A 13,207-nucleotide genomic window follows, 5' to 3' on the forward strand; every position below is an offset into this window, starting at 1 on the left:
CACAGTGCCTGCTCTCCACTGCACCCAGGGCCATGTGCACAGCTTCTGTCTCCCCTTCTGGGTTCTCTTGTTTCCTGCTTAGTCCTGGCCCCATGAAATTTCATCATCAGTCCCTCAATTGTATTAACCATCACACTTTATATTGTTTGCTTCGTTTTCTGACTCCTTTGTATGGAGTTTCTCTTTTTTTCATTGCTGTATGTATGTACTTAGCACATGACAAGTGCTCAAAACACCACTTTTTCACTTTTTATTATGAAAATTTCAAGCATACACAAAAACAGAGATAACAATTTAATGAATCCTTGTGGACTATTGCCGGCTTTGACTACACTATCTTGCCATTCTTGTTTCACCTCAACAATTTTAGTCTTTCTCTTTCGTGTTGTTGGATTTCTTCAAATGCCTTGCATCTCGGTGGACAACTCCCACTTATGAATGAAGAGCTATATTGCTTCCTGCAGAGTTGGGTGGGTTTCCTTCGCAGTCGTGTGGGTTTGTTTATTCAAAGGCTTATGGTCCCCTCCGTGGGAGGGGTAATTTTTGTCTCTGAGGAAGTGAACGGGGTCTCTCCATCAGCTTCCCCTTCAGGCGTGTGAGTGTGGAGCCAGCAGGCTGCCTGGGGATGCAGGCAAAAATAAGCAAGACTGACTCTAAGGGTAGGGAGCTTCAGTGTCTATCATGCCTGCACAGGGCTGTCTTTCCTTATTTCTCCTCCTGGTTATTCTAGAGGTCCATTCATTTCTTCAGCTCCATCTTGACACCCCCCCCCCCCGCCCCCGCCGCAGTATCCTTACCGTGGGCCCTCTACAGCCAAATCACTTCCACTGTTTAGAGTAATTCTTAGAGCTTCAGCTGGGGCACAGCTACTCTGTGCCTGTCGGCACGGCAATCCCTCGGATTGCTGCCCAGAGCACTCTTGTTCTTGATACCTACTGACTTTAAGCCCAACGCCGCTCTGGGATGGAGAGGAGGTGAATGCGTGTGCTTAGGCTCCATATTGAATGGGAAACTCTAACAGATATTTTTGGCGTAACTAAATTTTGTTTTCTCCCACTTAAGTTCAGAGAGTGTGGCTTCTTCATCTGTGGTCTCCAGGGCTTATCCAGAGGCTCGTGGGCCTGGGTCCCAGTTTTCCAGGGTCTTCCTCCAAGCTGAGGCAGAGCATCAGCCTCCGTTTCAGCTCCTCTGAGTTTCAGCTCCGCGGGGCCCCTCCTCCAGGCATCTAAGTTATAATCATTCCAACCTCTTCCTTTATTCCCCCCAGCCTTCGGGGTGGGAGCTGTGTCTTATCTGTATGACACTTAGCGGTCTCTCTGTACCCTTTCAGTTGCCTAGTGAACAGCTTCATTCCTAGTTACCAATTCTTTATATTAAAATTTCTGTTCTAAAAACGCGTGGTTTCTGTCACCTGACTGCACCCTGACTGATACAATAGTTGCCTAAAATACCATATACTCAGTGTACCAAAGGAACGAAAGATGCCTTGGCCCAGGGCAACGGTGAAGATTGAAAGCTAATGCTCTTGTGCTCCTCCAGACTCAGAGAAAGTTGCATTTTATGCTTAAAAATGAACAAAGAATGTAAAGGTACAAAAGTATTGTCTATTGACATATCGAGGATGGGATTAAAAGAAAAAGTACAGACTTTGGAATCAGTTATATCTGGGTTTGAATCCAGGCTCTGCGGCTTACACACACAAATGACTGAATTTCTTTGAGTCTCAGTTTCTGTATTTGTTAATCAGGGATTGAACAGGTTCCTTGCAGGGCTGTTGAAAGAATACATTGCGATAATGGATGTAAAGTGCTTAGCACAGGGCCTGGCACAGAGTTAAAACTCAATGAATGGGGTGGATGTAGGATGTAGGATATAGCACGACTCAGTGATGCAGTGGAAAGGGGACGGACTAGAGCTCATAAGATGGTTTTAGTCCTGTGTCTACAGCTAACTAGCCCCCCTTTCCTCACAAGTAATACCAAGTTTGAGCTGCATCAAACCAGGTTAGGTTCCCTAATGCTGGTTTCATCTTACAGGCCTGCAAGAAAATGAGGCAAATAATGAGACTGTCCTATATTTTTCATAAAGCTAAATTATTCAGTTTCAAGGATTATCCTTTGTTTTGAGATTTTGCTCTTACTATTTGGGTGCTGATGTCCTGTTTTAATGAAATAATAGTATAGTAGGGTATTTTTTCCCATGTTCTCACTGGACAGACGGGATGAGGGAATTCTCTGGGGTCTCTTTTATAAGGGCACTAATCCCATTCATGAGGGTTCCAACCTCATGTTCTAATCACCTCCCCAAAACCCCACCTCCAAAAACCATCACACTGGGGATTAGATTTCAACATATGAACTGGGGGCAGGGGGCATTCTGTTCTTTAAGTCTGCATCCTTCTTAGAAACTGTACATCCTTTTTATTTGTCAGATAAAGGTGAAATCCTAATGTGTGGTGAACTTACCCCATGGAAATTCAACCACACCAGGAAAGGCAGCACAGCAGAGGGATGAAGAGCTCAGGTTTTGAAGTCAGGCAGATCTGGGCTCAAATAGCAGTTCTGCTATTTACCAGCTATATGACCTGAGTCTCAGTTTCTTCATCTGTAAAATGGGGATAATATTAAAACTTACCTCATGGAATTGTTATAAAGGAGAATTGAGATGTACATGAAGTCTTAGTATAGTGTGTGGCATATAATAAGTGCTTATTAAATGTATGAGTATGTATACATTATTCTGTGTGTGTGTGTATAAATAAAGATTTAGGCTCTATTCCACACCTGTCTTTGTAGATTGGAAACTTAGAATGAAGAGAGACACATTTGCTTAGAATTACTTAAGAAAAATCACAAGTGTTCATTATACAATTTCAAAGTGAATAAGTAAATAAATAAGTAAATAAGGAAACCATTGCTTCAGTGTTATACATTGTCCTGATGGGATGCCATACATAGTTCTAAGACTTTACAGCTATTAACTCACCTGATCCCCATAATAACCCTTAGGAAGTGACCATTACTATCCCGGATTTACAGACGAGGCACAGAAAGTTTAAACAACTTGTTCAAGACCACACAGCTAATAAGTAGTAGAGCCAAGAATCAAACCTAGGCAGTGCGGCCACGAGTCTATACTCTTCACCACGGCAGTGGGGAAAGAAAAAGTGCTTAATTCAGCCTTAAGTACAATCACGGGCATCTCTAGATCTGCACGGTTTCTACAGCGGCCACTAGCTATATGTGGATATTTAAGATAATTGAATTTAAATAAAACTAAATATCCAGTTCCTAGGTTGCGCTCACCAGGTTTAACGTGTTCAATAGCCACACGTGGACAGTGGCTGCCGTTTGGGCAGCACAGACATGGAACATTTCCATCGTTGCAGAAAGTTCCATTGGACAGCACTGTCGTAGATAACTCTGGAAAGTATTAACCAAACATAAAAGACTCAAACTCAACAGGCATCACATGGATTTTCTTTAATTAAATACCACTTCATAATGCTATTTGCACATAGCACATACATTTTTTTGAAAAATAAGACATGCCATACTTTAGTCACTAAATCAACAAAATGTGGGCTTCCACATAGAATATATCCTAAGGTGACATGATTTACACAGCTTCTCAGAGAAACACACAGTAAAATTTTTTGCCTGTCAGCCAGTGTTGGACCAGATTTGGAATTCACAAGGCTGAGGGTTGGAGATTCCCCAACACTACCCTGAGGGACATCTTGTCTCCACACTGTACCATCAAGCCGCCTCATTTCCACCAGAAGAGCAATGGAGATGTCAATCCTCCCTTGCCTACCCAGTGTTCAACTCCATCCTGCAAAACCCTCGCGCGATCTGAGACTTCACGTGATGGCACGTCAGACCTGCGGCTTCGTGGGAGGGCTGGGGGCGGGTGGAATGGGGCTTAGGTCCCTTCAAAAGCTGCAGGCACCCATCTGTGAAGAACTGCTTTTAATGTCTGATTAGGGACCCCAGAATCCCAGCCTTTAGAAGAGGGGAACAGAGTGGGGTGGGGAGAGGAAGCCAGAGAACAAGTGGAAAGCTGAAACCCAAGTTTGGTGACCTTGCTGTGAGAAGGGAGATGGCGGCAGGATACGTATTGTTGCCTGGAGCCTTCGAGAGGGCTTGGCGACGTGAGAGCCATGAGAAAATAAAGAGTCAGGGCTGTGAGTGGAAAGCTGATGTCCTTGTGCCCCACCCTAACAGCAAGTGCTGCTTATCTGCCACCAGCAAACCGTCCATTTACAGTCAGGGACAAAGACTGGGAGATGCCAGCCCAAGACAGAGTCAGAATTCTGGGGACCATGGCGCCACATCAGCCGTTCTTCCCGGGACCCAGGTGACCTACCCTGGCTTCCACTCCGCAGCCACCATGCAACTCTGCGCAACCTTCCTGTACCCAGCCCCACGGGATGGCGCTGTTGCCCCAAACCTGAAGGCAGCTCCTGGGTGGCACTGAACCCATGACTGTCAGCTGACCTGAGATTACAATGTGCTTTCATCCATTCATCACTGTTGCCTGACCCCAGGTTAAAAGACCCAACACAAAACCAAGAGAAGGGGGCAGAGTAAGGCTGGGAGCACATAAGATACCAAATGATCACCTGGGTTTGACACATTTAAATGGCCTCCCCGCTCACCTTCCCTTTATCCACTCTGCCCTCACACCCCCTCCCGGCCCACATTAGAAACATCACTGGGAAAATGTGAATAGCAGCGAAATTGGATTTTAATTCCCCTTTTGTGTTTTGTTCCTGCAGCTGTGCAGCCTGACCTTGAAAAGTGAGTTTTATTACCCCTTCAGAGTCTTCCTCCGAACTGGATAGGGCCTCCTTTCCAATCAGTGCGGATCCTGCCATTCTCTTCCTCATGAACCATCAATGGCTCCCATGTTCTCTAGGATATGTTTAAACTCCTCGGCCAGGCCTTCCAGTCCCTCCATGATTCTACCTCCACTGCTTATCTTTCCAGGCTCATTTCCCATTACCTACCCCGGCTCTTCCTTTGCCACCCGCCTCAACCCATCTCTGTGTCTTTGCAAATGCTGGCCCCTCTGCCTGGGGGTGATCACCCTACTTTCTATGCTTTGCCCAAATCTTAGCTAGATTTGCCACCCATCCATGAGTGGAGCCTAAATCATCTCCAATTCTGAATACCCAGTTCTGGGCTCAGGGCCTGACCTTTAGCAGGACCTCCATAACCGTCATTTTCTGTGGTCCGCTATTGCACTCGGCCCGCCCTGTCATAGTTGACCAGGTATTTGTGTCTCTCACGGCTGGCTTGGAGTGCAGAAACTAGGTCTTATTACTTGTAGCCCTCACTGTCCAAATGCTTAACGCATAGGAAGTGCCTCATAAATACTGTTTTGATACCTATTCTAAAGGGAAAAAAAGTCATCGTCTGTTGCCTTCTTAGGCATGTAAGACACAATACAGAAGTGGTTATCACAGGCAACAGTATCAGTTTTGAAGTCAAGGTACTAAATCAAATCAGTATGAAGCAAATCCATAAAGGTTAATGATCTATCAACACTGGTCTGTTAACACTGTTATCTTGCCAGTTAGCTCAAGGCCGCCTAGGGAAGCAGGAAGTGTAGTTCTAAGAAGTAATCACTGGATGCAGAAATGCCCTGGATCCTACGGGGAATATTCGGCCTGCCAAATGAACCCCCAAGAGGAGACAAGGAATGGTAATTCCAACCTTCCAGCAGGGGTGTGTCAGGGTTTCAGCAGACTGTCTCTCTCAGTTATTAGGTTTTCAAGGTGTGTGATACAGGCAGGATTACCTGCCTCAGGATCACCTGTGCTGCCAGTTAAGAACGCAGACTCTTGGGCCCGGTCCCAGTCCCACTCGATCAGAGCACCTGTGGTTGGGGTGGAGGAATCTGTATGTTAAATAAACTCCCTAGGGGATTCTTATTTTCATTAAAATTTGCAGACCTTCACCTGCCATTCTCAAAAGCATACAGTCAGTCTAGGGGAAGACAATCGTGTACGCAGCCAGCCAGCCAGCCAGCAGCAGCCCCATTTCTGAGAATGCCTACTTCTTCCAGATGTATGTGCACGGGGATGAGGACCCAAAGAGTCTATCGACCCCAAGGAAGTTAACCAATGACTCAAGCTTGGTCCGTCAATCTATAAGGGAGAGGAGAGAGGAGAGTTGAGTGAGGCTGTCTCTGAAATGAGCACCCCTGGTTTTCCCAGAGGACCCTGGTGTGCAGGAAAATACACATACAACAGCCAGATTGTCTGTCCGTCCTTTATAGGTGATGCAATCACCTCTTGCAAAATGAAAAGGGATTTTTCTCCCTTTATGGGCTGAAGGCTCATGACCCCTGCTCCTGTCTTTCTTATTCTTCCCCTTCTTCTCTTAATTTTTCAGTTCCTTTGAGGGGAAAGAAAACAACCAAGTAATTCACAGAACCAAAACCAAATTCGTTTTCAGAGTGGACCCAGTATAAACACATCAAGCACACCCTCACTGGGGCGGCACAGACCATCAGAAAGCAGATGTGCATTTCCTACAGGCAAGTGACAGGATGTTACACCCAGGGCTGGTTCACCATGCTGTGTGAAGGCGACACAAAGGTTATCTCAAGTACAGAATCAAGAGGGAGGTGGGTAGAGATCAGGCCTGCACATAAGGTGAGGGAAGACTAGATTTGGAGGTTTCCAGCCTTTCAATGGATTTGGAAAGTATAAGGGCAGAATCTCTGCCTTGCTTTAGGTCTAAAGCATGTGGTCACCTTTGGTCACTGACTGGGGAAACCCAGTTCCCATCCTCAAGGATGACAACGGCTTTCCAAATCTCATTGGGCTAAATCAGGCAGAGGCTGAACTCTGTACTGCCCACCTAAAATACTGCTTTCGGCCCCCCACCCCAGCCCCACCCTCATCATCTGAAACTTCCAGGACCAAGATAATCTGCCCTTTGCCAGAGACGAAGGCTTTTCAAGATCCCCGTCCACAGAGTTCTTGGATTAAAAAAATAAGACTTGAAAGGCAAGTTTTAGAATTAAGGATTGAACCGCTATCAGCATGGCTTGAGCAGCTGTAAATGGAGAGGAGGTGAGTCTCCTTCAAGGTGGGCTCACTCCTTCTTGGTGTGTTCCAGGACGCGATAGGGAACCCCAGAGGCGCTTCTAGAGCCGTGTTCTTCCTGCATGATGGGCAGCGTGGCGGGAGCGTAGATCTCAGAAATGTTGTCATTGTTTTCCAGGGCCCCGTAGGAAAAAGAAGCTTTGAGGTCAGGCTGGACGGTCATCCCTTTGTCATGCATGTTTTGCATACCTGAAATGAAATTCATTTCCCCCAAATCATTATGCAATGGGGCCAAAGGAGGCTGCATTTCATCCTCCTCTATCCCACCACAGACTAATCACAGTGCTCAGGAGCTAAGCATGTGCACTGTCAACTTCCTGAATGGTTTGGATCGAACAAAAAAAGAGCGCCCATAAATATACACTAGAAATATTATAGTTGCTAAGCAACAAAGGATGACTCTTCAGGAAATAAGCACACAGACCAGCCACTGTCAAAAGAAACCATTGGCTTAGAATGAGGTGGGAATGTCCGGGCCACAGGGCAAGTGGAACCAACACTGTGTTGTGAACGTGGTAGATGCCAACACTTTTCGCTGAATTAAATCAGGATCCAGAAAACTTCATTATACTGTTGAGAGAAGACGAAAACTTTTGTGTCATGGATACATGATGGTGACACATGTATTATGATGCTCAGAGGGAGAGTTTTGACGTTAACATCCCTGATCCACATATGGAGTAAGGTGCGATTTTGCTTATTACCTCTGGGCACACTGATGTCGGATTTCTACTTACATTTGAGGGCAAAGACTTTAGTCATTAATTCCTTTAAATGTAGTCTACAATTCCCCTAGCTACGTAGGACCTGGCCTCCTCTGAGGCCAGTTCTTTTCCTGGTAGGGAATTAAGACCCTTCAAATTCTCTTGCCCCCTGGTTGAGTAATAAAAACACTGAATGCAAATTATCTTCCATGAAACCATGATGATAATAACAGCTGACATCTGACTGCTTCCTATGCCTGACGCACTGGGCTAAGTGCTTTAAATAGTAATAGTAACAACAACAGCAGTAATGATAATGGCTGATGAAGACTGAGAATTTAGTTGGTGGCAGATACTGTTCTAAATAGTTATAAAGTTTTATCTCATTTGATTCGCATAACTATTGATTAGGAAAATGAGGCAGTTGGAAGTTAAGGAACTTGCCTAAGGTCGCCAAGCTAGCAAGTGGCAGCTCTGGGGTGCAGACTCAGGTGGTTTAAATTCTGAAGCCCACACTCTTAACCAGAATGCTGTGTGGGCTCCCTATAGACCTTAATCCCCCCAAATCCTATGACAGAAATATGCTACTATCCTCCTTTTCCAGAGAAGAACACAGAGATTCAGAGAGGTAAAGTAACTTGCTCAAGGACACACAGCTAATGAGAGACAGAGCTGGGATTTGACACCAAAGCCCATGCTCTTATCTACTCTGCAAATGGCCTGGGAAGACCCAATCTGTGGAAGGGCCTTTGCTTCCACATTGCACAAGCCTTGGCTGATGGGAATTTTTTTGTGGTATGCGGGCCTCTCACTGTTGTGGCCTCTCCCGCTGCAGAGCACAGGCTCCGGACGCGCAGGCTCAGTGGCCACGGCTCACGGGCCCAGCCACTCCGCGGCATGTGGGATCTTCCCAGACCGGGGCAGGAACTCGTGTCCCCTGCATCGGCAGGCGGACTCTCAACCACTGCGCCACCAGGGAAGCCCGGCTGACGGGAATTTGAAGGGTACAGTTTAAGAGTCTGTGGTTTAGATTTTGCGGAGGGAATTGGGAGGAGATGAGGGGTTGCCTATTCCTCAGGGAAGAGAGTTGGCTTACCAGGTATAGTTTAACTTTGTCAACGTTCCCCAGCCAAAACCCACCAGGAATACACCTATAGTCTAACAAATTTGGGTTTCTTGACTCATTTCAGTGAAGGAGGCGTACGTCACGGGGAGCTGTTTCAGTAAGAGGGTATTAGAAGGACTTACTACAGAATTTGGGTTGTGTTAGGTGATTTCAGGAGGGTTTAAGGAAGCAGGGCTTTGCTTTCAATTAGATGCTGTCAGGAAGTGGGGATAATTCTATAACTGGGGATCTTAATGATTGTTATCTAGAAAGAAAGAAGACTAGATGGAGACTAAAGCTGTGATTGGTAAAGAAGCAGCAGTCACTCATGTGAGGGGGATGGTTGGTCTTTTTATGGTTTGGACAATGTTCATGTTTGCCTGTGTTTGGACATGACAATGGCATGGTCCTGTTTGTGTCTTGATCCCTCACAGTCCCAGAATGACCTTGTGTGATGTTGATGTTCTGTGAAATGGTCTATGTTCAGCCAGGAACACCAAGGCCCAGCTGTGAGAGCCAGGCCAGCTCCTCGCTGCCAGGGACTGTTTTTCTCCTTCTCATTTTCTAGAAGTCTTCCAGGTGCTAGAATTATTTCAAGCCTCTCCTAACTATGGCGTGTAGTTAATTTTCAGAACTTGAATGCCTCTTGAACCGTGACTACTAGTTGGTTGTGAAGATATCAATCTGGTTAGACCCAAAGCCAGGGAGGCCCTGATGCTGACCAGGGAAACCAAGCAGCTGGAAAAGCGTCTCTGTTTAAGAGTTTTCTTCTTCTTATTTTACCTGACATCAGGTCAAACAAGTGTTTGAAATTTTCACAGTCTTTTTTCAAGTAAAAACAACGTGAAACCAAATTCAACCAGGCATCTACCAGGTCCCAGACATTGTGCAAGGGGCCTTTAACATATTATCCCACTACCCTGGGAAAAGGAATCCCAATTTACAAGCGAGGGTCAGAGGCCTTGGGAGGTCCGGGCACACGCCCAAGGTCACTCAGCAGGTAGGTGGTTGAGAGCTGGGATTTGAATCCAGGTCATCTGAACTCCAAGCCCACGCTCAGCTTCAAAGTACAGAAGCCAGGCCTACTCAGAAGTCCTGACATGCCACGGCACGAGGGCAGGTCTCCTTTCTCCAACATCCAACTTCCCACCGGTCACGAGGCACAAAGAGGAAGCGAGAGCCACGTCCACAAACAGATCACAGAACGCGGATACCTAAGATTACCTTAGGTTACCTTCTATCTTCTACCAGAAAACACATCTGCATATACGCAAATACTCATATAGATGTATACACATACACGGTTTATAAACACACAAACACACATGTACATACACATACTTGCACACACAGAGTTGACACCTCACCTATCTGGAATTCAGCTATCCAGCGCCCTCATCTATCCGGAACACAGCCGAGAAACAAGGAAGTAAGCAAAAAAGGCATCTGAGCAGCCAGATTAGATGTTTCAAAAGTCCATGCACTAAAGCTCATGCACTTAACTCGTAGGAGAAACCTTAAGGCCCCAACTCAGAGCTTATTTATTTTAACTTTATACATGATTCGAACAACTTGGGTCAAATGAGAAGATTGACACGGAGCTGCTACACACAGGCAGGCTGGTAACAGCAAGAATGACAGACAACAGCTTAACAGCAAGAGATGAAGAAATAATATAAAAAGTAGACACATAAACCCTGGGGCCATTTAAATCATGGGCACCTCGGTCAGCCCTGAGAACACACCTGCCTCCCGAGTACTTTATTAAGTAGTACTCTACTCCATCACTGTGATTGTCTTTTGTTCACAAGACTGTCTTAATGGAGGGTGGGAGATTATGCTTTGGAGAGAGTTCCATTTTATATATCTAAAATAAAAATTAAATTTGAGTTAAAGAGTGAAAGCTAGGGGCCGCTAGTATCCTATAGAATTTAGGTCAGCAAATCTAGACGGGGCTGCCCAACATCTTAACTTTCTCATCTGAATCCCTTGAGGCTGGAAAGTGCTCTCCAGTCCTCTACAAGCCCCATCACTCCCTTTTGTGCAGTACTCAGCTGATTCACACATTTTCGTTCCTGCCATTTGAACCTGTGCTTCTCAGTGTGAACCCTGAGCTCCCTGGGGAACTAGGCTCTCCAGAACAATCCACTCCCTTGTGGAATCTAAGGAGTGAGGTTATGGTATTTGAATTTCATTCACCCTATTTTCCTTCCCCTCTCTGATCATTCCATTCCACTGAGATGAACTGGATTTTTCCTTTTGCAGGCATGAAGCCTGGTGCTGCAGATGAGAATTATATCCAGTGTGAATCAGAATTGTCTTTAAAAGATCCCCAAATTGACATGAGAACTGGCAAGATGTGCGCAAAGCCAATCGAGGGGCCTCAGCCATTGCCTCCTCTTTTGCAAACTGAGATCATACAAAAAACCAAAAAAACCCCACAAAAAAACAGAAAGAAAAAAAAGAGAGACAGTCACGTCATAATAGCACAGCACACCTTCCCTGCACCAAACCCAGAGGCTGGTTGTGTCTTTTTAAACAGGAAGTAGCAGTCATTCTATGTGGATGGGCTGGCCAGCTGGATTTGAATGTTACCTGGCATGGCATCCATGGAAATGTAGGGCTCAAAGGGAATGGCCTTCTTCCTGTTACGTGTGATTAAGAAGACGCCCAAGAATGCGATGAGGCACCTGGCAAACACAGATGAAGAGAAACAAGGCCAGAGTGAGGTTGGGAGGGATGCTTTCAAACGTGAGTAATGGGAAAAAGGGGAAAACAGGGTGGCAGGCTGCGGAGGTGGGCTCACTGCTGAGCGGCCCTGAGAGGCGGCCGAGCCTGGGATCAGCAGGAGGCAGATGCGAGATAAATAATAACAGCCCTGCAGCCCACACAAGCCTCGATCAGAACAAATCAGGCCATCCTTGGCCAAACCCTCACCTCCACTTACGCTGCATCTCAGAACCCTGCCTTTAAAGATTTTTTTTTTAATTAAAAAGTTCTTTATGGCCTAAATTCAATCAATACTGGAGCAGAGAAAGTAAAAATTAGGAAGTCCCTGTACTCGGCCCCACTATAGGTGTATATTCTTCCAGAGTCTTTTTTTGTTTTGCTCTTTTCTCCAGAGCTTAGATAAACAAGCACACTTTCTAAAAACTGAGGCATAATTTACAGGCAATAAAACGCACAATCCTTAAATGCGGAGCTCGATTAATCTTACCTGTGCACACACTCGTGGGATCACCACCCAGGTCAGTAGAGGAGTCATTTCCATCCCTTACCCACAGAAAGTTTCCTGTGCCCCTTCCCCATTCATGCAGACCCTTCCCCAGAGGAAACCACTGTTCTGACGTCCACAGAATCGACTGGCCTGCTCTTCAACTTCTTGTGAGTTAAACAATACAGCGTGTACTCTTCTATGTCTGACCTCTTTCGCCTGATAAATGTTTTTAAGATGCATCCACTTCATTGTGTGCATTAGTAGTTCATTATTTTTTTTATTGTTGTGTGGAACGCATTATCTGATCCATTGTCTGAATATATCAGAACTTGTTTTCCACTCTCCTGTTGTACCCAGTTTGGGTATATAATGAATAAAGCCACTATAAGTATCATGTACAAGTCATTTTGTCTATATATATATAAGTAATTTCTTTTGGGTCTGTATCTAGATGTGGAATTGCTGGCTCATAGGGTATACTATACATTTTAAAAAATGTAACTTTTTTCATTCAACGTATCCTAGACATGGTTCTACGTCAGTACCAATAGACTGGCCTCAATTTTTCAAAATGGCAGTATGGTACTAATTATACGAAGATGTGTAATGTATTTAACCTGTATTTTACTGATGGGCATTTAGGTTGTTTCCAATTATTTGCTTATACAATTAATTTAAAAAATAACAAACACCCTCATACGTGTGGCGTTACGTCCAACATTTACTTTTCCAAGATAAATGATTAGAAATGGAAGGCTGCGTCAAGAAGCTCATTTAAAAATCTCACTGTTATCGCCAAACTGTCCTCCCACGTTAAAGAACTTCTCACACTGTGGCAGAGAGCTGGGCTCCTCATCCTCTTGCCAACATGGGACATTACCCCTCCTGTTAGGTTTTGCAAAATGATGGCATCTTGTTCAGCTTCAGTATCCATGCCTTTGATCTGAGGTGAGGTTGAGAGTCTTTCCTGCGTCAAATTGTGATGTGTTCGAAATGACAAGGAGATTAAAGCCCAAAAGAGAAGAAAGGAAAAGTAAAGCCCTTTGGGGAATGAAACGCTC

The 13,207-nt window shown here is 45.2% G+C and overlaps 1 protein-coding gene across 14 annotated transcripts in view; it reads right to left on the reverse strand.

The window, feature by feature from the left end:
- Nucleotides 1-3,465: 3,465 nt before the first annotated feature.
- Nucleotides 3,466-13,207, reverse strand: part of NIPAL3 (NIPA like domain containing 3) — a 73,824-nt gene continuing 64,082 nt past the window's right edge. For 6 of the 14 annotated variants that reach the window (XM_027109699.1, XM_027109694.1, XM_027109697.1 and 3 more), the window contains 2 exons: nt 11,525-11,619; nt 3,468-7,309 (listed from right to left, as the gene is read on the reverse strand). In XM_027109699.1, coding sequence (XP_026965500.1) covers nt 7,110-7,309; nt 11,525-11,619 — 295 coding nt within the window. In that variant the 3' untranslated portion in view covers nt 3,468-7,109. The other 8 variants (XM_027109703.1, XM_027109700.1, XM_027109695.1 and 5 more) reach the window with 4 other exon arrangements.

This window comes from Aethalodelphis obliquidens, unplaced genomic scaffold (genome assembly GCF_003676395.1).
Source record: "Aethalodelphis obliquidens isolate GAN/ISIS:26980383/991018 unplaced genomic scaffold, ASM367639v1 scaffold9, whole genome shotgun sequence".
NCBI classification, from domain to species: domain Eukaryota; kingdom Metazoa; phylum Chordata; class Mammalia; order Artiodactyla; family Delphinidae; genus Aethalodelphis; species Aethalodelphis obliquidens.